This window comes from Grammomys surdaster, unplaced genomic scaffold (assembly GCF_004785775.1).
Source record: "Grammomys surdaster isolate TR1022 unplaced genomic scaffold, NIH_TR_1.0 279, whole genome shotgun sequence".
In the NCBI taxonomy this organism is placed as follows: domain Eukaryota; kingdom Metazoa; phylum Chordata; class Mammalia; order Rodentia; family Muridae; genus Grammomys; species Grammomys surdaster.
This window is the reverse complement of record NW_021604720.1, coordinates 2813257-2837046: the sequence shown is the minus strand read 5'-3', so window position 1 is coordinate 2837046 and position 23790 is coordinate 2813257. Positions and strand designations below refer to the sequence as shown.

At 44.8% G+C, this 23790-nt stretch overlaps 1 protein-coding gene across 2 annotated transcripts in view; it reads left to right on the top strand.

Moving 5' to 3' along the window:
* Window positions 1–23790, top strand: part of Ston2 (stonin 2) — a 140830-nt gene that overhangs the window by 14047 nt on the left and 102993 nt on the right. The window contains exons 1-2 of one of the 2 annotated variants that reach the window (XM_028777267.1): window positions 2105–2171; window positions 21318–21591. In XM_028777267.1, coding sequence (XP_028633100.1) covers window positions 21504–21591 — 88 coding nt within the window. In that variant the 5' untranslated portion in view covers window positions 2105–2171; window positions 21318–21503. Of the gene's footprint in view, window positions 1–2104; window positions 2172–21317; window positions 21592–23790 lie in introns of those variants that run through there. The other variant, XM_028777266.1, reaches the window with a different exon arrangement.

The window sequence follows — 23790 nt, the reverse complement described above, 5'->3', positions numbered from 1 at the left end:
GGTTAGGGTTAGGGTTAGGGTTAGGGTTAGGGTTAGGGTTAGGGTTAGGATTAGGGTTAGTTGTTCTGAGGCTGAGTCTTTAACAGGGTGTCAGAATTCCTTAACAGGGTGTCAGAATTCCTAAGGGGACTAAGTCACTTACTGTTGGGCATGCTGTCCATAAAGCAGCTTAAGCCCCAGATGATGTGTAGATATGTGCTTTTCCTAACTGAAGAGATTCAGAGAGCCACAACATGTTAGAAATGTACATGAACGTGTTCTAGGGGAAGGTTGGAGCTATGCTTCTCACCTGTGGTCAGCCATCGAGAAGTCTTCCTGATGCTTACTATAAAAGTCTAACTTCTGGGCAGTGGTGGCACCTGCCTTTAGTCCCAGCACTTGGGAGGCAGTGGCAGGCAGATTTTTGTGAGTTCAAGGCTAGCCTGTTCTACAGAACTATTTTCCTGACAATCAGGGCTATGAAGAACAACCCTGTCTTGAAAAAAACAAACAAAGAAACAAACAAAAAGCATGTAGCTGTGTTAAACTCTTGGTTATACCAACAGAAAGGCCATACTATAGGAAGACGAAAGGGGTTTGCTTCTTCAGGGCTAGTAAGATGGACACCCAGAAACTGACACCACTGCAGCACTACCCTCAGCTCCCTCTTGTCTTCTCTCCTCTCTTGTGCTTGAGCCTCCTTGTCTCTGTATTGCCTAACAACTGACCCCAGTGGAGTAAGCACACATATCTCTCTTGCCTGGCTTCCTCTGGGTCCCTGGTTTTCCCCCCTTCAGAATGATGGCAGATGTGGACTCCCAAGGGGCTGCTTATCAGGCCCAACCATAATTGTTAACCTTCCCCAGACCTCAACCTTAGTTCTTATTTCTCCTACTGTTATTCACTGGGTGTCTCCAGTCCGAACCTCTTGCTTCTCCAGACCGACGGGCTTAACAGACTCTGGGAGCAGCCCAGTGGTTGCCACACAGGCCCGCTAAACTCATTACATCTAACACCGAACACATCCCTCTCCCCTCTGTCACTCTTCCTCCTTGTCTTAGCAAATGCAACTTGGTCCCTTCCAAGGGTCTTTTCATCCGTGTACCGCACAATGACTTCTTCCTTCTAAATGAGCCCAAATACACTTCATCCTGGTGTCCTGATGTCACACCCTATAAAAACCATTCTCCCCTCCATCTTGCTAGTCTGATCACCATAATTCCTGCTTAACTTCTCCCCTTTGTCTACATTCCTCATTTCTTCTCACGTGAACTTCCTAAGACACAAATCAAGTTAATGTTACTTCACTCACTTGTCTAGTTGGTGTTTGTTGCTTTTACTTCAGGACCCTGCCTCTGCAGTGCCCTGTCTTCGCACCGTACTCTTGGTCTATCTGGCATCTCTTCCTTCTGCATCCCTTCTGGCTCCTTGCTTTTCCAAATGGAATTGTCTGCAGGACAAAGGGAAGCATGATTGCATTTGTGGGCTTTCCTTGAGCACTTGGCGTTTTTTAATGCTGCTGTTTTGAGAGGGACCTTACCAAAAAAACTATTGGAATTGGAATTTTCAAGCCATGTCCAAAACAAACATCCTTAAGCCATCTGTGTGTCCACCACCCCACCCTTTATCCCATCACCTCATCCTTTACCCCATCCCTCAGAGCTCGCAAAACCTTTGAACTCTAACCTTGCCTCAGAAGCTCAGCCTTCCCTCATACCATGGCTTGCCTGTGTCTCCATATCCTGCTTCATCTCCTCACCCTACCCCACCCCACCCCCAGCTTTTACGGTCAGCATGTGCATGTATGGAGTTAGGCAAAGGGATGTCCACAGATGGACATAAGAATTAGGGATTCCTGTTGCATATATGCTTTTGGGTAGTTAACAGTAGTTTTGTATGTTATCATGGCTGTGAGCATGGCTGAGTAAAATGGTACATTGCATTCTCATGGTTGGTTCTTACAGAGACCATGCTGCCATCTGAGAATGTCCTCTCTCACCAGTGTTCCCTGATCCTAGCTAATGTCCATTTATATTTCAGACCCATGGCTAAGTATCATTTCTCCTCACTTGTTCTTAGCTGGCCCCAGATGGAACTGTGTGTCATTCTTCTTCATGCCCGTGGTGGATTCTCCCGGTGTAGCCCTAATCGTATTATATCCTGTTTGTCCATCTGCCTGTCTCTTTGAAGAGGTTAGATTATAGTCATCTTGAGGCATGGGATTTCACTAGCTATGCCAAGCAGCTGGGAATGTTAAATGAATGCTTATAAAATGATTGAATTAGTGAATAAATGAATGGGTGCTGTTCTGTGACAGAATTCTATTAACCTGAAGATGCTCCATGAGTGCAGATAACCAAAGGCCTAAGGCACCTGCTGGGTTATTCCCCTGTCTTCTTAATATGTGAGAGTGTATGCTAACATGGGGTCTTAGCTACATTTAAGCGTCTTATATAGGCATCTTACGAACCTTAGCAGTCCTCAGCCTCATTTCTCTCCAGGCTTCTGTGGTGACCAAGTGTGCTGGTGTGAGCCATTCTGCTGTCCGAGGTTGATGCTGGGGTCTGCCAGCTATGTCTGGGTTCAGATGAAGTACCACACTGAAGGCTTGGGATCTTAGTTCCTCCTATGCTGCTACAGGAGCCAAAGGATGCACCCTGTACACAGGGAAGTTGAGGCACCGTGTAGTGAACTCCCACCCAAAGGGAACGAATACCAGGCAGCAGCCACCAGATACACCATGCCTCTAAGCACCCCCACACCCCCATACATCAGACTTTTAGAGACAGAAATCCCTAATAGCCTCCAAGATCACCAAGTAGGAGGCTGTGGTTCCTCTGAAGCCAGGGCCAGGTCAGGCCCACCACACCTGGTATTTCTCTGGCTCTTGGTCCTGGGTCCTACACTGTATGGACTTCTCTAGGGTTGTCCTAAAGTCCTGGCACTGAAGCTTGGCTGTGTGCTCTAACCTAACACTCATTCACATTTGCCACTCTTCCCCGAGAATCCCAGACCGTGGAAGGACCAAGAGGAGAGAATGGGATGATAATCCAGGCCTCTGGGTCACAGATCCTACAGTCTTAGGTTTTCATCATGAGTTTCCTGTTCACCCTAGGCTGTGCATCACTGAGGGATACTGGTCTCTCTTATGTAGGAGAACTGGACACACAGGCTTATTAAGAGAAAAAGACTATCAAATTTGGAACTGGTTGTTGTTCAGGCTAATAGTCTTTTCCTGGACTTCCTACTTAAAAAAAACTTTCTGATTAAAAAAATAAATCTAAGCCGGGCGCATCTAAGTGGTGGTGCATGCCTTTAATCCCAGCACTTGGGAGGCAGAGGCAGGTGGATTTCTGAGTTCGAAGCCAGTCTGGTCTACAGAGTGAGTTCCAGGACAGCCAGGACTACATAGAGAAACCCTGTCTAAAAAAACCAACCAAACACACAAACAAACAAACAAAAACAAGTCAAATATGGGGCTGGAGAAATGGCTTTGTAGTTAAGAGCACTGACTGCTCTTCCAGACCACTTGGGTTCACTTCCCAGCACCCACATGGCTGCTCACAACTGCTCACACCACCAATGCACATAAAATAAAAATAAATAATTTTAAAAACTCAAATGTGGCCGGGCAGTGGTGGTGCATGCCTTTAATCCCAGCACTTGGGAGGCAGAGGCAGGTGGATTTCTGAGTTCGAGGCCATCCTGGTCTACAGAGTGAGTTCCAGGACAGCCAAGGCTATACAGAGAAACCCTGTCTCAAAAAACCAACCAAAAACAAAAACAAAGACAAAACAAAACAAAAAAAATCAAATGTATATAACTTTAAAGGCTAATAATCCAATGGAATATCACATAGCCACATCATGGGTAATCATGACATTTTTGACAAATTGGGGGTTTATTTCTTAGTGTATCTATCTACTTCAATGAACGTGTAAAACTTGATCTGCCCAAGCCTCCTTAACTAGAAAAATAAATGTTAATAATTGTCCTTTATCTCACAGGGTTCGTGTGAAGATTATGCTATGATATTGCATATGGAGCCATCAATACTTAAAAAACTATAGCTTTAGTTGTTAGGTTTATTTGTTTTAACATATATGTGAATGATAATATTAATCCTGAGCTTGTGGAATACAACTCTAAGGTGAGATTTTGGAGTCATTAAAGGCTTTATTGGAATTTCAACAGGAATATTCTTGGTCTGGGATTTATTCCCCACAGGGAAAGAAAGTCACAGACCCAGTTCTAATCTTTTGTGAAGAGAGGGTTTTGTATTTTGTTTGTTTGTTTGTTTTTGTTGTTTGGTTTTTTGTTTTTGAGGGTAGGCGGGGTTATGTGCAAGCAGTGCTGACCTGCTAGGTTTTTAAAGTCTGCTTTTCCTCTTTAGGCTGTTTTCATAATCTTTACAAAAAGGCTAATATCATCCTTAAATTAATAGACCTCGGGGATGGAGCAGAAAAGTTTTTATTTTTTGCTGTGGCTGAGAGGATCCCAGAAGTAGCCCCCTGGTCCTCCCCTCAGGTGGGTTCCAGTTTGTTCCTGCCTAGTAAATGGAGAAGTGCTTCCCCTTTGGAGTCATGTAATCAGGATCAACAGTGTATCCTGGTGATTCCCTCTCATGTATAGAATTTACTAAGAAGCATTAAGCTTTAGGGCTGGCAAGATGGCTCAGCAGGTAAAGGTTCTAGCCACCAAATCTGATGGCCTAAGTTTGATCCCTGTGTCCCACATGGTGGAAGGAGAGAACTGACTCCCACAGGTTGTCCTCTGGTCTCCAAACGTGCACAATGGCACAATAAATCAATGAATAAATTAATTAATTTAATTTTAAAGAGTCTTTAAATTATAGTTATTTTTAACTGTTTTGTTTGTTTGTTTGTTTGTTTTGTTTTGTTTTGTTTTGTTTTGTTTTGTTTTGTTTTGTTTTGAGACAGGGTTTCTCTGTGTAGTTCTGGCTGTCCTGGAACTCACTCTGTAGACTAGGCTGGCCTCGAACTCAGAAATCCACCTGCCTCTGCCTCCCAAGTGCTGGGATTAAAGGCGTGTACCACCACCGCCCGGCTATTTTTAACTTTTTATAATGGAGCTTCCAGCTCAGTTTACTCTTCCACAGTTCTGGCTGCCTTTCTTCAGTGTGACTTGCACTGGTGGCAGAGCCCCCTCCGCTCTTCATGGAGTGGATACCCTAGCCAGCCTCTCAAGAGCCACTAATGACCATCCAGCCCCGTTATGGTTCTCTGTAATGTTCACTGGAAAGTCGGCCTGCCTCTTACTGGAAAATTCTCTCTTGCCTCTATGAATCCTTAAGTGATTCCTTTTTTTCTTTCCCCTTGATTTCTCAGATGTGTCACTTCAGGCCTGGCTTTCTTCTGACTCTCCCCTCCCATGTGTAGGGCTGCTCCAGGGGTCAGGCAGTTTGTCTCTTCCTGTAGTGATAGCCTGCTAGCTCTGACTCATATATCGCCTGTCCAGGATGACTACAAATTCTTTCCCACTCCTCACCCTCCACTTTCCCCATATTTTCTATTAACCATCCTGTTGCAGGATATTTGATTACCCTGTGATCCTTGAGATTGTGTTATTTACTAGGAAAAAAAAAATCTGTTTCTAGTTGGGCTCACCCTTAGCACACACATTTAATCCCAAACAATGAAGGTAAAGTTAGTTTGTAGAAGAAAGCACCCATGTTTGAAAGTGATGTCTAATTGAGTGGCAGACAAAGTAACGAATCAGAGAAAGATTTGATAGAATAGGATATACCCAACCATCAGGAGAAGAGAGGGGAAAGGGAAGCTACTTAAGGAAGCAGGGTAGAGAGGAAGAAGAAAAGAAACAGTTTTACTGGAAGCGTTTAACAGGGACAGGTTGAAGAGAAAACAAGGTGAAGACACAGGTGAAGACAGATGAGCCAGAGACTGAGAAGGAGCCAGAAGATTAGAACAGATGGTCAAAGTTAGTTTGAAGCCAAGCAGAGCAATTCAGGAGAGGCCGAGAGAGAAGCCAGATTGAATCAGTCAGTTTGGGGAGGAGTTTTTTGCCAGAACAGTTGAGTTGAACCAGCCAGCCAGAGATCAGAAAGAACTAGGAAGGATGAGCTTATTCAGCATCAGGTCTCAGAGGCTGAAACATTCTAGGTCTAGATTAGACTGTAAGGAGACTAGAAGTTTCCAAGTCTAGGCCTAGGTTAGCAGACTGAGGCAGTAAGCCTGGGAGACAATTACCACAGTTGAAAAAAAAAGCTGCTTTTACAAACCCTTTTCTCTTCTCTTTCTCTTCTTTCTTTTTTGGTTTTTCGATACAGGGTTTCTTTGTGTGGCCCAGGCTGTCCTGGAATTCACTCTGTAGACCAGGCTAGCCTCGAACTCAGAAATCCGCCTGCCTCTGCCTCCTAAATGCTGGGATTAAAGGCGTGTGCCACCACCGCCCGCACACTCTTTTCTTTTAAACCTGTGAATCTCAGCCTGTGTGAGATAAAACTCACTTCCCACCTCTACCTCTGATTAACTGCAGCTGGACTGAACCACCCCTGGTTTCCTTTGGAGAAGCTCTGGCCTTTCTCTGTCTCTATTCAGCTGCTAATGGCATTAACAGTCTCCTAATCACCAAGCTTAACCGCTCTTTCCTATCGCTCCTTCTTTTAATCTGTCGAGTAAGGAATGACCAAGAGACTCTGTGAATCCATGCATTTCTCTGCTTCTTCTAACATGTAGATGTCTACATCAGAAGCAGCGTGTGCTGTGCAGGGCTTCTTGGCCATCCATCTCCAGGGTAACATTCAGAGAAAGGGACACATTTCCTGTTGTGGATGTGGATGCCACTCCCCATGGTTATGCAACAAAGGATGCAGTGTTGGTGACGCAGACTGTGGTACTGGGGTAGCTGTCAAGGAAGGGAGGTGACAAACAACAACCTAGACCTAGACCGAAGTTCTATTTCTACAAAGAAGAGAGGATAGTGAAATAGCTTTTCAATGCATCCTGTATCCAGGAGAGAGAAGATTGTGTGTGTTTTTCTAGACAAGGCTGCACTGGGCTAACCTCGATGTAGATCCAGACAAGTTTGAGAGGTGTGGCTGCAGCTGTCTCCTTCCAGACCTTGCTTATCTTGGTACAGAGAGTGTTGGAGGGAGCTTCTAAATTGCAAACTCCATGTTCACTTAGGACAGTACCACACTCTCATGTCACAGATACATGTCTTTGGACGTGATGAGCATGCTGCATAGAGGTTGGTGAGACCTGCGGTCACATTGATGCTCCCTTTCGACTAAAGCCGGACGAGCTGTACTCAGCAGCCGTGGCACACCAGGGCTCATCCCATAGCAGGTTGTCCCCTGGGCTGCACAGGCTGTGTACGTCACACTCCACCGTCACTGTTCACATAGGTGTCCATGTGAACGAAGCCTCAGAGCTATCCAGTGTGGTGACCCGAGACAAGACAGAAAGATAGGACATAAGAAGGGACATGAGAAAGGAAAGAAGCCCCTGACCCTGAGATCTAGGTTGTCTTTCCTGTTGACAGAGAGCCAAAAAGTCAGTGCAACCTCTGCAACCAAAATTGCCTACAAAGATAGTGTGTTTTTTCCAAAGACCTCTCAAACAAGAAATTTAAACAGAGCAGCAATGATTTCTTAGAGCTGGAATGTGTGTGATCTCCAGTATTACCCATTTGTCACTCCTCTTGTGCACAAATCCAAACGCGGTACTCAGAAAACACCTCACAGTTGATCTGCTAAGGAGAGCCTTTGAGAAAAATGAAGCTACACATTTTTAAACTTCTGAACCTCACCTCACATTTTAAACTCTGCTTAATCATTAAACCCTGTTATAAGTTACATCCTTTGAGGCCTGTACGTTAGAAAGCCAGTAGAGCATATATTAACTGTTATAAAGACATTTAAGATTGGCCCTCTTGCTGAGTGTGGTGGTCAGTGCCTTTTCCGGTAATAACTCAAACTACTAAAAAAAAAAAAAAAAAAAAAAAGAGGAAGGAAGAAAGATTGACCACCTTAAAAGCCAGCATGCGGCCTGGCAGTGGTGGCACACGCCTTTAATCCCAGCACTTGGGAGGCAGAAGCAGGCGTATTCCTGAGGCCAGCCTGGTCTTCAGAGTGAGTGCCAGGATAGCCAGGGCTACACAGAGAAACCCTGTCTCGAAAAAAAAAAAAAAAAAAAGCCAGCATGCAAGTCTTGGGATGGTATATCCTCTCCTATTTGCTTCTCTTTGGTTTGACCAGGAATTCTTTTTGCCTGTAGTCAGGGATCTGGTTTACCTGTGTGGAAGTCCCCAAGGGAAAAGATAGCTCTGCAGGCTTCTGGTGGCTGTGTTGGGCAGTGTCCCCTGTGTAGCTGCTGGCAACCCTGCTTCACATCCAACACTTATATCCAGAGCCTCAGACCATACTGGCCAGCTGTTTCCTGTATGGAGCGGAAACTCTCACCGTGACTTCCTCCCTCCGGCCCCCAAATTTCTAAGGTCTCCCCTTTTCTTCAACTTTCACTTCCTGAAAAGTCATTGCAACAAGAGTCATTAGGTTTGCCCTACGTTCTACCCCTCCCCCCAAGCTAAACGTCAGTGAGATCAATGCCGTAAGTGGAACGTTTGTTGTTCCCTTGCTAAAAGTCTTAGGTACAGCATCGGTTTTCATCTTACAGGAATCTTTGAGGAGCAGTTCCTGTCATTGTCAAAGGAAACAGGCTTAGAGGTCCCAGGAGACATTCCCTGATGCACCTTAGAATGAGGAACTTGGCTGGCCAGCCTGAAGGGGCTGCGCTCTGTATTACCATTCATTCTGAGCCTTCTCTGGAGTTCGTAGGTCAGATAGCGTCCTCCATGACCCCTCCTGCATTCCTGGCTCCAGAGACCTGTGGTCACCCTCCACAGCACCTACATCATTATCAAGCCCGAAGCTTCTCAAAGGTGCTGAAGAGTGCTTTCTTTCTTTCTTTTTGCTTCGTTCCTCTGAGATCCTCAGGGTATTAAAAAATGTAAAAATTCTAAGACAGGATTAGAAAAATAAATTGCTTTTCCGTACTTTTCCATTTCTCCAAATTAAAACCTTGAATATTTATGCCTGTACCTAGAACTCATAATGTTACATAATTTTGCTAGGCACACAGTAACTATATGCATTAGTTATTTAAAAAAAATACTTATTCAACTCTCCCTGCAGAGTGGTGTGGCACTAGGACATCCATTTAAAGTTATAGCGAGACTATCTGACTACTATTCTTTCACTGATACTAGATGCCTCTCATGGAAGGAAGCCATTGGATAACTGGCATTTCTACAGTATTAGTTATTTTTTCATCTCCAGTATCTACCACAGTGTCAGTGTTTAGCAAGTCTCATAACCCATCATGAAGGTTAAATAGATAAGTTTATGATTTGCCTCAGAAGTCAAAAGGGTTAGGGTCGGAATCCCCGCACAACTTGAACTTGAGTGAGACATCTGACCTCTCTGGCTTTAAGCTTGTCACCTGTCAAATGCTGAGATTAATTACAGTATCATCTTTCAAGGTTGATGAGAAGAACACAGGTAATGATATCCGTCACCTGTGGGATGGCAGACGTGAACCACAGATAATGACTAATGCCTGGGAGACAGGCCTTAGCATCAGTGGCCACAAAGCTGCCCTTCCCTGGACTTCTGCCTCTGACAGCCACAGAGACGAACTCATGGCTCCAGGAAGACTCAACAGCACCTGAATTATTGCCAGAGACAAAGCCCCTCAAGAAGCACAATGCACGGACCTTGCTTTTTATAGAAAGCAGTCCGCCAGGCGTTCATCCTCCTGTGTTAAAGGATTTAATCGCTATTCTGAATTTTGAAACTATCGGTGTTTTTAAGAGCTCCCTGGTCTTGGTATGACTTGCCTGGCATCTGCTCGTCTCCTGGTGGCAGTCATCAGTGAGACTTCTTCCTCCTGTTTTTATTCTTTGGCGGCACGTTCATGTGTTTTAATCAAGGAGTTTCTTTGCAAAAAGCTCCATTTTAAGCTCTCATTTCCCAGGTATAGAGAGCCTGAGGCTTTTTGGCTCCTGGATTCCCTCTCATTGAAGGGCAGAACCCCACAGCAATTCACAACCAGGGCACATCCTCTCTGTTCCAGGATCTTTGGAATCTGGCTCCCGAGGCTTGGATGGAGCCCCTATAAGTGCTACATCCCAAAGACACTGGGCATGGGAAAGCATGGACCGTTTCTCTTCTTTTACCGCAGCCTCTCTCCAGATGCCCCGATCCTTTGTGTATGATGGTAGATCTTCCTGACTCAATTCTCCAGCTCTGGGTTCTGATCACCGAGTTAGACATCTCTCAGATATATAATAAACATCTGTAAGATATGTAAGTGTATCATATTTCACAAGAAGTACTTAGCTGAGTGTGGTGGTATATACCAAAACTCCCAGCACTTAAGATGCTGAGGCAGGGGGATGGGGCAAGCCCAGGGCATACTTGTTTATAAAAAAGAAAAAAAGAAAGTTGAGAGGAAGGCAAAGGAAGGGAAGGGAAGAGAAAAATGAGAGTTTTTTTCTATCTAGAGAATTTGTTATTTCACTAACAAACCTTGGCTTTTCTCCCAACATTAGTTAATGACTCTGTCACTCACATGGTTCGCATGCAGAATCCCAGGAGTCTTTGCCCCAGTGCCACCTCTGACTCTACTTTTCCTGTCTGTTCATTCTCCCTTCGTCCCACTTCAGCCAGTGCCAAAAAGCTATTTAGCATCCCTCACTGGTAGGAAGGACCCTTGGCAGGAGTTGATCATTTCGGTTCCAGGAAACCACGGATGGTTCACTGGCCTCCCGATGTCCACTCAAATTGTGTCTTGTCTTTTCATACTAAAAATGATGGCTTTGCACCATGGCTCCAAAAGGCAAGCTAATATCCCTGTGAGCTCGAAAAGCAAGGCAGAAAAGAATTTTTTTTTAAATCTTTTGGACAGAGACTATCCCTGTAATATGTTCCAAATGCTACAGGCATAATTTTGTGCATTTTTAAAAACATTTCTTTGATTTACTATGTTCTGTGGTTATAACAATGGTCGATTTTAGCTGGTAATTTTTTCTTTTAACTAATTGAAAACCAGAAGTTTTGCCAGTTTACATAATCATTTTCTGATGACATGCAACAAATCACTCATCAGAGACATAAAGAGCCTCTGCGCACTATCCCACAGTTCTTGAGGCCCCACTTCTTCCTAGCTGGGTGGGTTCTTTGCTCAGCTGGACCACGGGTGTGAACCGGAGGTGGCTGGTAGTGTGCTCACAGGAACTCAGGGGCCCCTGGACTTCGACCTGTGGCTAAATTCAGTTCTTGTAGTTGTGTGATTGCTGTCCCTGTTTAAGGCTCCCTCAGTTAGGATGAGCTCACTGGCATAGTGAGTCTCCACTGAATAGTAAACTTAATTGTATCCGTAATATCCATTACGCCAGGCAGTGAACACAGGAGAAACAGAGCCATGGGACTGAAACCAGGGTGTGGGGATTCTAGGATCGTCCCAACACTCTGTTCTCCACCATTTATTTTCCCCTTAAAAGAAAAATCAGCATCACATTCATGTATCTGTATATATCAGAAAATCTAGTTATAATAGTATAAACAAAATTAAATATCTTCCCATATAGCAATAATTAGGTGAGTGATGATGGATGCTGATACAGTGGCTTGGTGACTTTAGGGCTGATCCTTGTAGCCTCTTCATGTGATAACACCGCCTCCAGCAACCATTGCCATATGCCCAAAAGGAAGAGTCAAAATGAGAGGGGTTATAGTTACCTGAGCTACGCCTGTCTTCTTCCCCAGACAAATAATACAACGATAAGAAAACACTTGTCAGAATTATATAACTCACCATGTCAATTAGTTAAAAGAACAAATTAGAAGGTTTAAGTCTGATTGGTCAGAACTTGAGAAGACAGTTACCCCATGGTCCAAGGAGGCTACAAACATAAGAATAGGAATGCGTCTGGCTTAAATTCATAGTGAAACCATCCTCGGCGCTGGGTAGTGAGAGGAAGTGGATGTTTAAATACTAACAGTGCTGTACCTGTTTTCCCCAAGCTGAATATGGAGTAGTACAGAGTGCAGACATTAGCAACTTGTGGTACCCCCCTAATCCTGTCGGAACCTTGAATTCATCTGCAACCAAACCAGTTCCTTTGTATATCAACTGAGAGGAATATGTGTTTTAATTATCTCAGGGTTACCGTACAAATAAATTTAGGTCTAAAGTATAGCTCCATTGATAGAAGTAGAAGGCCTTGAGTCAGGTCCTCAACAGAAGAAAACTCCCAAATAGCAGTAAGAAATTGAAATGATCCACGAAGCTATTTGTATTACAGGACTTGAAGTATTTGTCCTAGAAGTATGAAGTTGGCTAAGCCAAGGTACACTTTCCAAGGTGGAGTAAGCCATTACCTGACCCTAGAGAGTGCTCTGCAGAGCTTATGAGGCCACAGAGTTCTGTGACACACTGGTGCCTGGGGTGCCTATCTCTCAGGGCTACTGACTCAGGAATGAGCCAGACACCAGAGGCAAAGCCTAACCTGTTTTCCAAGCCAAGTGTGACTTTGATCTTTGACACTTGGGTAGCACAGCCACAAAGAGCATTTTGAAGAAAAAAAATCATATTGTCAGGTAATTTGAAGTTGTGACTTGATAAAACATTGCCTCATCTCTGGAAGGAATTACCAGTTAGCTGTCTACGACTCTTCTTACTTCTCGTGACTTATAAAAAAGCCAGAAAAACTTTGAATTAATTTCAGGTATAAGGTATATTTTTCCAGATCAGATATGATCTTACTTCTCATGACTTATAAAAGGCCAGGCAAACCTTGAATTAATTTCCAGGTATAGGTATAGGTATAGGGTGTATTTTTCCAGATCAGATATGAGGTATTAGCAAGTTACCTTTAGATAATCTAAGGTGGTGTCTAAATAAAGAATGTGAACACAGTCAGGAGGAATATTTTAGGGAAGGACTTTCAATTCTGGCTATAAGTGGCAGCAAACTGGCCCATCAGCAGTGATTAATCATAGAAATGACAACCAGTTTCAGGCATTGCTCAACATAAGATTTCCCGTCAGGAAAACTTGGGAGGTGAACTCAACCAGGGATCACCTCCCTGAGAAGTTTCCTGATTGCAGATCACAGCACTCCTGCTGAGCTAAGGAAAGAGAGCTCCGGGGTTGGAGCTGTATTGCAACAGGTGGACTCTGCAGGATGGAGCATGCCTTGTCACGTTTGGCGTTGCTATAACAAACTACCTGATGCAAGGTCATGTGTAAAGAAGAGGCTTGTTTGGTGGTGAGTCTAGTCCCTGGGGTTTGGGGGTGGGGGTTCAAACAGCATGGGGCCAGCATTCTGGATGGCAAAGCTGCTTGGGAGACAGTGTGAGGCAGCCGTAGTTTACAACAACCTGCCCTATGAGAAAGCATTGGTCCGTGCATGAGTGCACAGCCTCTGTGACCTCATTTATCTTCTAGGAGGCTCCACTGTTTAAAGGTTCTCCCTCCTCAGAACTGCCCCAGGACATCAAGATTGCAACACACAAACATTTAGAAGTAGCCCCAAAGTCAGGCCGGAGACAGGGAGTTGTATGGGGAGGTGGGAGGGGAGCAGATGCCTGTTGGAGGGAGCTCAGAGAATCTTCGGGAGGACTGGAGTGTAGATCCATGGACTGAAACCATAGAAAGCATCCTAAAGATGCTGTTAGAACCAAGAAGGTCACAAAGACCGCTAGTAGTCAATCAGTACTGAGGGGCCTTTGAGTATATAGTATAGCTTTCAGTTTAATGCTGTTGTGGGATTCCTGAATGTACAAACAAGTGGGCCTCTGTTTCTGTGCCTTCTCTTGGGTTCTTCTCCTTTTGTTTGTTTGTTTTGCCTTATTGCAATGTGTTAGATTTTATTCTATTATTCTTATTATTATTTTTATTATTATTCCCTAGATGTCTATTTGTTTTCTAATAAAAGACAGAAAGGGGTAGACCTGGATGGGAGGGGAAGTAGAGAGGAGCTAGGAAGGATAAAGGGAGGGGAAACAATAATCAGGAGGTAGTATGTTAGAAAAGAATCTATTTTCAATAAAAGGAAAAATAGAACTATTACAAAAAACTGTCAGAGACAACCTGCAAGATCTGTCCCCTTTCTTTCGGAAGCTCTCAGGCTAGCTGACAGCTAACCACAACAGCAGTCACTTTCATTGTCGCTGGATAAATGAATATAGGTTTCAATAGCATCAGCACACAGAACAACAGGGAGTGGGACATGAGACTAGTGAAGCTGGGGATGGGTACACTGTCTGTGTTCTTAAATGAAGCAACAGAGACCGAGTCTGGCTAATGTAAGAAGGAATTGAGTTTATGGAAGGTATGGGAGAACTCATTGGATTGTCAGCTGCCAAACTTGGCTTGGAAAATAGGTTAAGAATCACAAGACAGCCAGCAGTGACCAGAGCCAGGGTAATGCGGTGGTTCTGATTAGGATGCCATATTTGGTTCTGTCGCTACTGAATCCAGATGCTACTGCCACTGGGCGCGTACCAGATTTCCATTGCTTGCAAGCTACTTATGCATCCTTCAAAGTCCATGTGTCATTGAATGCTCTCTCAAGATCCAACAAGAGGGATAGAAAGTAGGGTTTTTTTTCTTTCAAAAAAATATGGAGATTTTGGATATTGGGTGGAAAAACCAAAATAAACAACGATGACAACACAGCAAACATTCCCATTATGAACATTTCATAGCAAAAGAATCTGTCTTCTCGTTCTTTGGATTGAATGGCTATCACTTAAAGTAGCAGACCCCTTTGGGAACTGAATGACCCTTTTACAGGGGTCCCCAAGACCATGAGAAAACATATTTACATCACGATTCATAACAGTGGCAAAATTACAGTTATGAGGAAGCAACAAAAAGAATGTTATGGTTGGGGGCCACCACAACATGAGGAACTGTATTAAAGTGTCACATTAGGAAGCATTAGGAAGGTTGAGAACCACTGACTCAATGCTGTTTGAATTAAACCTGTGATAAAGAAGGAGCTAAGATTTTGTTTTGTTTTGTTTGTTTTTCAAGACAGGGTTTCTCTGTGTAGTCCTGGCTGTCCTGGAACTCACTCTGTAGACCAGGCTGGCCTTGAACTCAGTAATTCACCTGTCTCTGCCTTCCAAGTGCTGGGATTAAAGGCATGTGCCGCCACCGCCCAGCTAGGAGCTAAGATTTTTAAGATGAGTAGGAGCCTATTAAATAACAGGTGGAAATATATCCCGACGGGAAGATCTTGGGTTTATTAAATAGATAAATATATGAACAAATGACCAAATAGAACAGAGGATTCACAGAAACAGCCTTTAGTAGAAAATAATTCAGTTTGCCTGGAAGAGGGAATTCACATGGGGCAAAACAGTTGAGGATGGACTGGAAGCCTGCCCTGGAGCTGCAGTGGTTACGGAGCTCCTGACAGGCACTCCATGTTGTATGGAGCGCTAAGAGCTAGCAGCAGGCAGGCTGTGCAGCCCCTGCTCTCAGGGAGCCTTTGTGACTTTCTCCTTTGTCTCTCTTATGAGTAGCAGTTGAGGAGGTCTTAATGAGAACTGTGGAACAGCCATTTGCAGGGTTTTGGAATCTAGCATAACAGATTGTATCATAGGCCACAGGATGAGACCGAGCGCAGGGAGATGGTAAGAGACTAGTAACTAGAGAAGAGGAAGTGAGGGCTGAACCTGGCTGAAGCCCTGGAAGTGGAGAGAGCTGGTCCACGGAGTTCTACAGACCCATTCACTGAACCTGACACCATTCCTGTCCCTCTCAGAGAAGCACGTTGCAGGCTAGTGCTGTTGCTATGTCTCAGTCCCAAAGGGCTTTGTCTTTGTCTTATGCCCAGAGCACCCTCTTCTAGTTGAAGGTACAGATGAGCCCTTGGTAGTCTCTGATCCTTGCTGGACCCCGGCAGTTCTGCAGGACAGGCCATCCGATTAGGCTCCGATTAGGGAACCGAGGTGACTGTCTAGATCTCTGAAGTTGAATGTGAGCCAGCTAAAGACAGTGCTGGTCTCTTGTGTTTCCATGTACTCTTAAAGTTCAGAATTCTTTGCACCCGGGACATTTTGTCTAGTACCAGTTCCTGGTGGTGTCAGCCCCTTGACTGTAGAGCTCACCAGAAATGTTGTAACTGATAACTCATCTTCCAGCTGCTGGTGACCATGCTGAGCAATGGTAATCTCATGGAGGCATGCACCTGAGTCACTGTCCAGTCCTAGCCCTTCAGCACCTTTTCATTTGGCATGCGGTCTTCTCCTTAGCTTCTAAGGTCCCTTTGTTCTTCTCTTCTGTGTTTCCCAATACAAATCTCCATTACCCTCACACTGATCCCTCTGTCACCAGAACAGTCTGTCTTTCTTTGCTTTTGGTTTGGTTTTTTGAGACAGGGTTTCTCTGAGTAGCCCTGGCTGTTTTGGAACTCACTCTATAAACCAGGCTGGCCTCGAACTCAGAAATTTGCCTGCCTCTGCCTCCCAAGCGTGCGCCATCACCACCCAGCTCCCCAGAACAGTCTTACTCTCACTATTAGTGTTCCAGAGCCCAGGGCTCCCTTCCTATCTATGCAACCTGCACCAGGCCTGTGTTTTTCCATCTCTCAGAGATCCCTCCACAGCTGACAGTCACCACCCCTGCATGACCTTCGGCAGGCAGTTATTCTCACACATGTGTTTGCTCTTCTGTCTTGTCTCCCTCAGCTAAGTTATGGCCCCTTGAGGGTTGCTATCTCGATAGACAGCTGGCATATTTCCAGGAACACAGAGCTCGTGAGTATGAGGGACGGGCCTGAGACGATCTACTTCTGATGCCTCTGCTGTCAGACAGTGTATTCTCCTTCCCCAGGATGTAAGGCCTAAGTGATGCTGATGAAGAGAAGAGGTGTCCTTACAATAGCAGCCCAAAGTCTTCCGTGGGGTTTCTGTTGTCTCCGAGTCGCTCCTGCCGCTGACTGTGAGTCATGGCTCATCTGTGGCTCCTAGCCTCGCTTCATGACTCACAGGCTAAAAGTGGCGTGAGGTTTTTACTGAGGAACTAATCCCAGCCTGAACTGAGCTTCACAATTACCGGGTTCCTCTGTGGCTTCTGAACTCTGAGCCTGGTGCCTCTCACGACATGTACTTAGAATGCATTTCACAGGGATATGCTGCGAGGTTCCCTGCAACTCGCTTGTTCGGCTCGTATCTGATCTAAGTGAATAAGCTAAGGAAGGGTAGAGAACAGCTTGGGGGCTCCTCTTTTGTGTATTCCTGCTGAGTGATGGTTTGGTTTCTCAGGCAGAATATGCATTTGAAGAAGTTTCAGAACTGGCCTCTGTATCCAAGCACTTAGCTCTCCTTAGCATCCCAGAGACCTGCTCTAATCGTGAGTGAAAGGGGGAATCACTAGAGAGAGGATGGATTCGAAAATGACAGAAATGGGGCAGCTTTATAGATCTGTATTCAATCCAAAGACTTCTCCCAAAAACGCTGTAGCACCTCGGATGAGACATTGAAGAGCAGCTGCGATGACAATGGGTGACACCTACGTAGGGTTTGGAGTGGTGCCTGGCACAGGGTAATCCCTCTGTGAGGTCACCTGCTATTATCATCACTGCTTTGTTTCTTTCTGAGACAGTCTCATGTAACCCCAGGCTAGTCTCAAATTGTAACTAGGATAGCCTCAAACAACTACTTCAACTTCTACTTCTCCTCCTTCTCCTTCTCCTTCCTTCCCCTTCTTCTCCTCCTCCTCTTCCTCCTCCTCCTCCTCTTCCTCCTCCTCCTCTTCCTCTTCCTCCTCTTCCTCTTCCTCCTCCTCTTCCTTCTCTTCCTCCTCCTCCTCCTTTTTTTTTGGTTTTTGGAGACAGGGTTTCTCTGTGTAGCCCTGGCTGTCCTGGAACTCACTTTGTAGACCAGGCTGGCCTCGAACCCAGAAATCCGCCTGCCTCTGCCTCCCAAGTGCTGGGATTAAAGGTGTGCACCACCACTGCCCGGCAGCCTCAAATTTCTAATCCTCCTGCCTCCACCTCCTGAGTGCCGGGATTACAGGTATGTACCACCATGCTCAGTTTATGCAGTGATAGTGTTGAGCCCAGGGCCTCATGCATGCCAGGCCAGCAGGCTACCCGCTCACTGCCAATAGCTGCAGCCTATCCATCTCATTATCACAGAGGGTTTATTGTGCCCACTACTGAACACTTGGTGTTCACGGTCCCACTGAGTCCTTTGAATGGTGAAGTGACTTTTGCTATTCCTGGTGTACAGAAGTAAACCGAGACTTAGAGGTTGAATTATGAGTTCAAGCACTTGTGCTAGTTAATTTTATCTCAACTTGACATAGGCTAGAGTCATCTGAGAGAAGGGAACCCCAGTTTAAAAAATGTCTTCTTAAGATTGGCTAATAGGTACTTTTTAAACTAGGGATTGATGGGGAAGGCCCAGCCCTCTCTGGGCAGGTGGTCCTGGGTTCTCTAAGAAGGAGGATGAGCAAGCCATAGAAAGCAAGCCAGTAAGTAGCACCCCTCCATGGCCTCTGCATTCATTCCTGCCTCCAGTTCCTGCCCTGACTTACTTCCCTCAGTGATGGACTGTTATCTGGGAGTGTAATCAGAAATAAATCCTTCCCTCCCAAGTTGCTTTGGTCATGGTGTTTCTCAGCAATAGTAACCCTAACTAGGACACCAGTCATGTATGCACTGGGCCATGAGATGGATCAGCGTGTAAAGGCACTTGCCACTGGTACTGATGACCTATGTTTGATACCTGGACCTCACATGGTGAAAGGTACACACACAGATATACCTGGGAGATATTGATCCTGAACAACCTACCTGTTTTTAGGGCTTCATGTTTTCTTTCCTTCTCCCTGCCCACCCCTCCAACCCCATTTTTCCATGGATTTTGCTGGGCTCACCATTGTGGGATAGGCAGGATATTTTCCCCATGGAGCTGTGATGAGGCATGTGTCAGCACATGCCTTGCATTGTGGCTTTCTTTCTGAGAGGCCCAGCGGGGGTGCGGCCTCACATCCAGCGGCTGTTTCTGAGAAGCCGAATCCCACTCTTCAGTTTTGCTGTCTTATCTTGGCTCACAGCCATTACCACATTGAGTGACAGTGGCATTAACGTTGACAGGGGCTAAAGAAAAGCTCGCAGGCAGCCAGTCGTGGGAAGCAGTCCTCAAGTTTGTGGCTGAGTTACTTGAGGTAAGATCTGGTTTAGGACAACATTCTCTAGGCTGTTTGTTCATGTCCAGGCCTGTGGCTGGTAAGGATCTCTGAGGAGGGCTTTGGACTACAGACTTGTGGACATTCCATCCTTTGTGCGCCTTGGGTGTTCTGGCAGGTATCCACATTTCTCAGGAATTTCTCAGGAAGTGTCAATACAGTTCATCGCAGCTGATGTTCATAAACTACTTAGTGTATGACAGTGTACATATACTCTGAAGTGCTTCTTTGTGTGTGTGGCTCTAACTCGAAGATTACAGTGTTTTGGCATCAGAGGGCCTTGGCTAAGGGATTGGATCTGTTACCCACAGTTTGATGTTTCCAGAGTACCTGTTTGTTGTGGCTTCTATTTGATCATTCCTTATATAGAACACTACCATGGAAAACAAGAGTCAGTTTGACCGGAAACCATGAAGATTTTCTCCTTAAAGAAGAAGCATTTTAGAAATGCTAGGAACACCTACTTTCTCTCTACTCAGATTTTCTTTCTTTTTTTTTTTTTGTAATCTATAAAAGAACTATATTGTCACCTGACCTAGCCATTTAATATGGAAGATGAGGGTTTTAAAGTAACTCAATTCGTAGAGTGCTCATCTTCCTTGCAGGAAGCCCTGAGTTTGACCCACAGAACAGCTTAAAGCCCGTGGTTCTCAGCCTTCCTAATGCCGTGACCTTTTAACCCAGTTCCTCATGTTGTGGTGACCCCCAACCATTAAATTATTTTCATTGCTACTTCATGACTGTGACTTTGCTACTGTTAGGAATCTGAATGTAAATATTTGATTGCAGGATATCTGATATGTGACCCCTGTAAAAGTGCCATTGTACCCAGAAAGGGGTTGAGAAGCACTGATTTAAACCATGTGTACTGCTCTACACCTGTACTCTCAGCATAGGAGGTGAGGCAGGAAGACAGGAAGTTTTCCCATATAGCAAAGATGGCCTCAAATATATGAAACTGCCTCAAAAAACAAATAAACAAACAAACAAACAACAGACCAGTACACTAACAACTTAAGTGAAGGATGGTACAAAAATAGATTTCTGATAATTATAAACTTTATATAAGCAGTTGCTTTAAGAAGTATAAAAAAACCTTTTCCCCACCAAACAAGGCAAAACCATTAAATGTTTTCTATACTGGTTTTTCTCTCAGTATAAATTTACTGAAGATAACTTAGAGCAAAGTTTAACCATTACTGTAACTGTGGAGGCTGAGGTACATCATTCTAGGAACCATCTGAAGATTGTATCCGCTTAGCAAGAACAGTAATGCTCAAGACATCTGACCCAGTAGCTCATCTGAAAAAGCATATTAATTTTGCATTAATCTTCATTCATTCACCATAAGATCAAGAGCAAGGTTTGAGTTGTAAAAAGACATGAAGAAACTTGTAAGCCAATTAAATAATATTGAACATCCACAGAACATAAGTTGCCATGCAAGTAGAGATTTGACATTTATATGCTAATTCAAACTGACCTGCATTGAAATTGTATTAACTCACTTTTATTTTTTTCAGTAAAGCAGATATTCCCCTGCCACTTACATAAATGAACAAGCGATGACTCCATGATTGTTTTGCTTTATTTTTGGTTTTTTCTTGATTGGTTAATCATGGTTAGAGATGCCATCTGGGAGCTGCTGGCTCTCAGCCAGAGATTCAAATCAGACTCTCTGGAAAAGTTACTTGCCTGAGGCAGGAAAGCACTTTGGTTTCACAGAAAGGGGCATGCTTTTATTTCACCATCTGCGTAAAAATGGCGAAAGCACTGTAAACAAGTTTTAATACTTAATAAGGCCGTTAGCCTCTCATTATAGATGACAGTATTTCTCAAACAGAGTGGGGAAATTGGGGACTCTTAATTGCTAAAATTTGTGTGGTTAATTGGTGGTCTGTTCTAAATCTGTATCTGGGGATATTGGTGTCACTAGAGAAAGGCGGGTAGAAAAAGAGGAGGTGATATGAAACCAGGCATGTTGGAAACTGCCCGAAACCTCATCCTGGAGTTCAAAGCGCAAACCTGTGTGGATTCAGTATAAAGCAATGTTTACCATTTTCCATTTCTTTTCTTATTTAAACAGATCTCTGCCTGGCAGATTAACCAAAGGCAAGGAGGACTGGTCTTACCTCCTTTCTGAGTGCTGCCATTCACAGGACCTCTGGGACAGACTGCAGCCCAAGCCCCCTCTGCTACCCTGTTTACCCCAGACATCTTTCTGGGGTCCACTTGAGGTCATCAGCGTGAAGATGAACAGTACCTTCTTAGCATGACGACCTTGGACCATGTCATTGCCACCCACCAGTCAGAGTGGGTCTCCTTCAGTGAAGAGCCATTGTTCCCCACCCCTTTAGAGGGTAAGTCTGGTTCTTGGTCAGTCACATGACCAAGACCTAATAGAGGAAAAAAGAAAAAGTCATTTGGTCCCTTATGACAGGTATGCATGGATTCTTTCATTCAGTAGCCAGAGGAGGGTATCTTTTCAGCCTGAGGTGTCACCAAAACCCTGGGAACACAAAGGACACATGCTCATTTCTTCAAAGGGACATAATTTTGTTTTTTGTTTTTTGTTTTTTTTTTGTTTTTGTTTTTTGGTTTTTCGAGACAGGGTTTCTCTGTGTAACCCTGGCTGTCCTGGAACTCACTCTGTAGACCAGGATGGCCTCGAACTCAGAAATCCACCTGCCTCTGCCTCCCAAGTGCTGAGATTAAAGGCGTGCGCCACCACCGCCCGGCAGGACATAACTTCTAATCACATACTGCTTTACTGTTGGTCTTTTTTGTAGTTACTTCCACCAGCCATTGGAGTTTTTTTTCAATTTTGGAAGTGTAATTGTTACAAATGATGGATAGGTTCTGAGCCAGACTGCAAATCTCTAGCCTCGTCCTCCTCACAGATGAGTGGTGTGCCTTGAAGGATTTGTGTATAGGGTGAGGTGGCAGGTAGATGGCGTGTGCACATGCCATGCCCGGCTATGTGGAGGTCACGTGTCATCATTCTCTGTGTTGTTGTCTTGAGACAGGATCTACCAACAAAACAAAAGCCCATTGAGCTAGGCTGGTTGACCAGTAAGCTCCCTAGGAACTGCTTGTTTCTACTCAATGCTGGGGTTATAGGTGTGTGTGTGGCCATGCCTGGTTTTTCTGTGGGCACTGAGGATTTGAACCCAGGTCCTCATGCTTCCAGAACAAGCACTCTAACCCACATCTTTCTAACACTTCTTTTGGTTTCTTGCTTTGTTCTGCTCCATTCTGTTTTTTGTTTTTTCAAGACAGGGTTTCTTCTGTGCAGTCTTAGTTTACCTGGAATTTGCTCAGTAGACCAGGCTAGCCTCTGCCTCCCAACGTCTGGGATGAACAGCATGTGCCACCACTCCTGGCTAGTTTTGTGTTCGAAGCCTATTTTTCACTATAATCTTGGTTGTCCTAGAACTCACTCTCTAGACTAGGCTGGCCTTGACTCCACATCAGTCCTTCTACCTCTGCCTCATGACTGCTGGGTTTACCGTCAGGTGCACCATGCCTAGCCTCCAGAATGATTTGTGTAACCTCTCTCCAAGTTGCCGAATTGTCTCTGTAAGAGGAATGATCATGATCATGGGCCTGCCTTAGGAGCGTCCATAAACATATGTCATCAAATATAAAATGCCTAGTGTGTGGTCCATGCAAAGAGCTCAGCATTGTCATCCTGGGTCACAGTAGAAGTGACTTTATTGCCCTTTAGGAGGGTGATGCTCAGGGATGAAGGTCAAGATAGATGCAGGGATATTTGCAGTACCACGTCAGTTGGTTCGCTTCAACCTTACCTGCCCCAGCTGGGCCCTCCTCAGCTCTGTCTGCACTGATGGAAAGTGGCTGCCAATAGCTCTTGTCTGCACTGATGGAAAGTGGATGCCACTGTGGCATCCACACGGAGAGCCTTAAATGTGGCCAATCTGAATTGAGATGTTCTGAAAGTGCCTTGTACAGAGATGTACCTATATCAGAACATATCTTGACTGCTGGGAAAAGAACTTACTCAGTAAATGCACTTGCTGTGCAACCATTGACGTAAGTTCAAGTTGCCAGGACCTGTGCAACAAGCCTAGCATGGCTGCATGCACCTCTAGCTCCAGTGCTGGGGAGGGCGTTAAGTAGGACGATTGCCACAGCCGAATGGCCACCAGTCTAATTCCAGATCCAGTAAGAGGCCTTGTTTTCAGGGGACAAGGCAAAGTGGGATACAGCAGGAGAGTTAAGTGATGTCTCCTGGCCTCTGCTCATGCGTATGTACATGCACATACCTGCTCACATGCACGTACAGATAGCACAAACTTTTGGAGTTTGTTTTTCTTGCTGATTTTCACTTTTGGGTTTTTTTGTTTTGTTTTCATTTTCGTCTCTTTTGTTAGTTTTTGTGTTTCTGTTTTTGTTTAGTTTAGGTGCTTTTTGGGGGTGTTGGAGTTTGGTTTGGTTTTGGGGTTTTGTTGTTTGTGTGTGTGTGTGTGTGTGTGTGTTGGGGGAGAGAGAGAGAGAGAGAGAGAGAGAGAGAGAGAGAGAGAGAGAGAGAGAGAGAG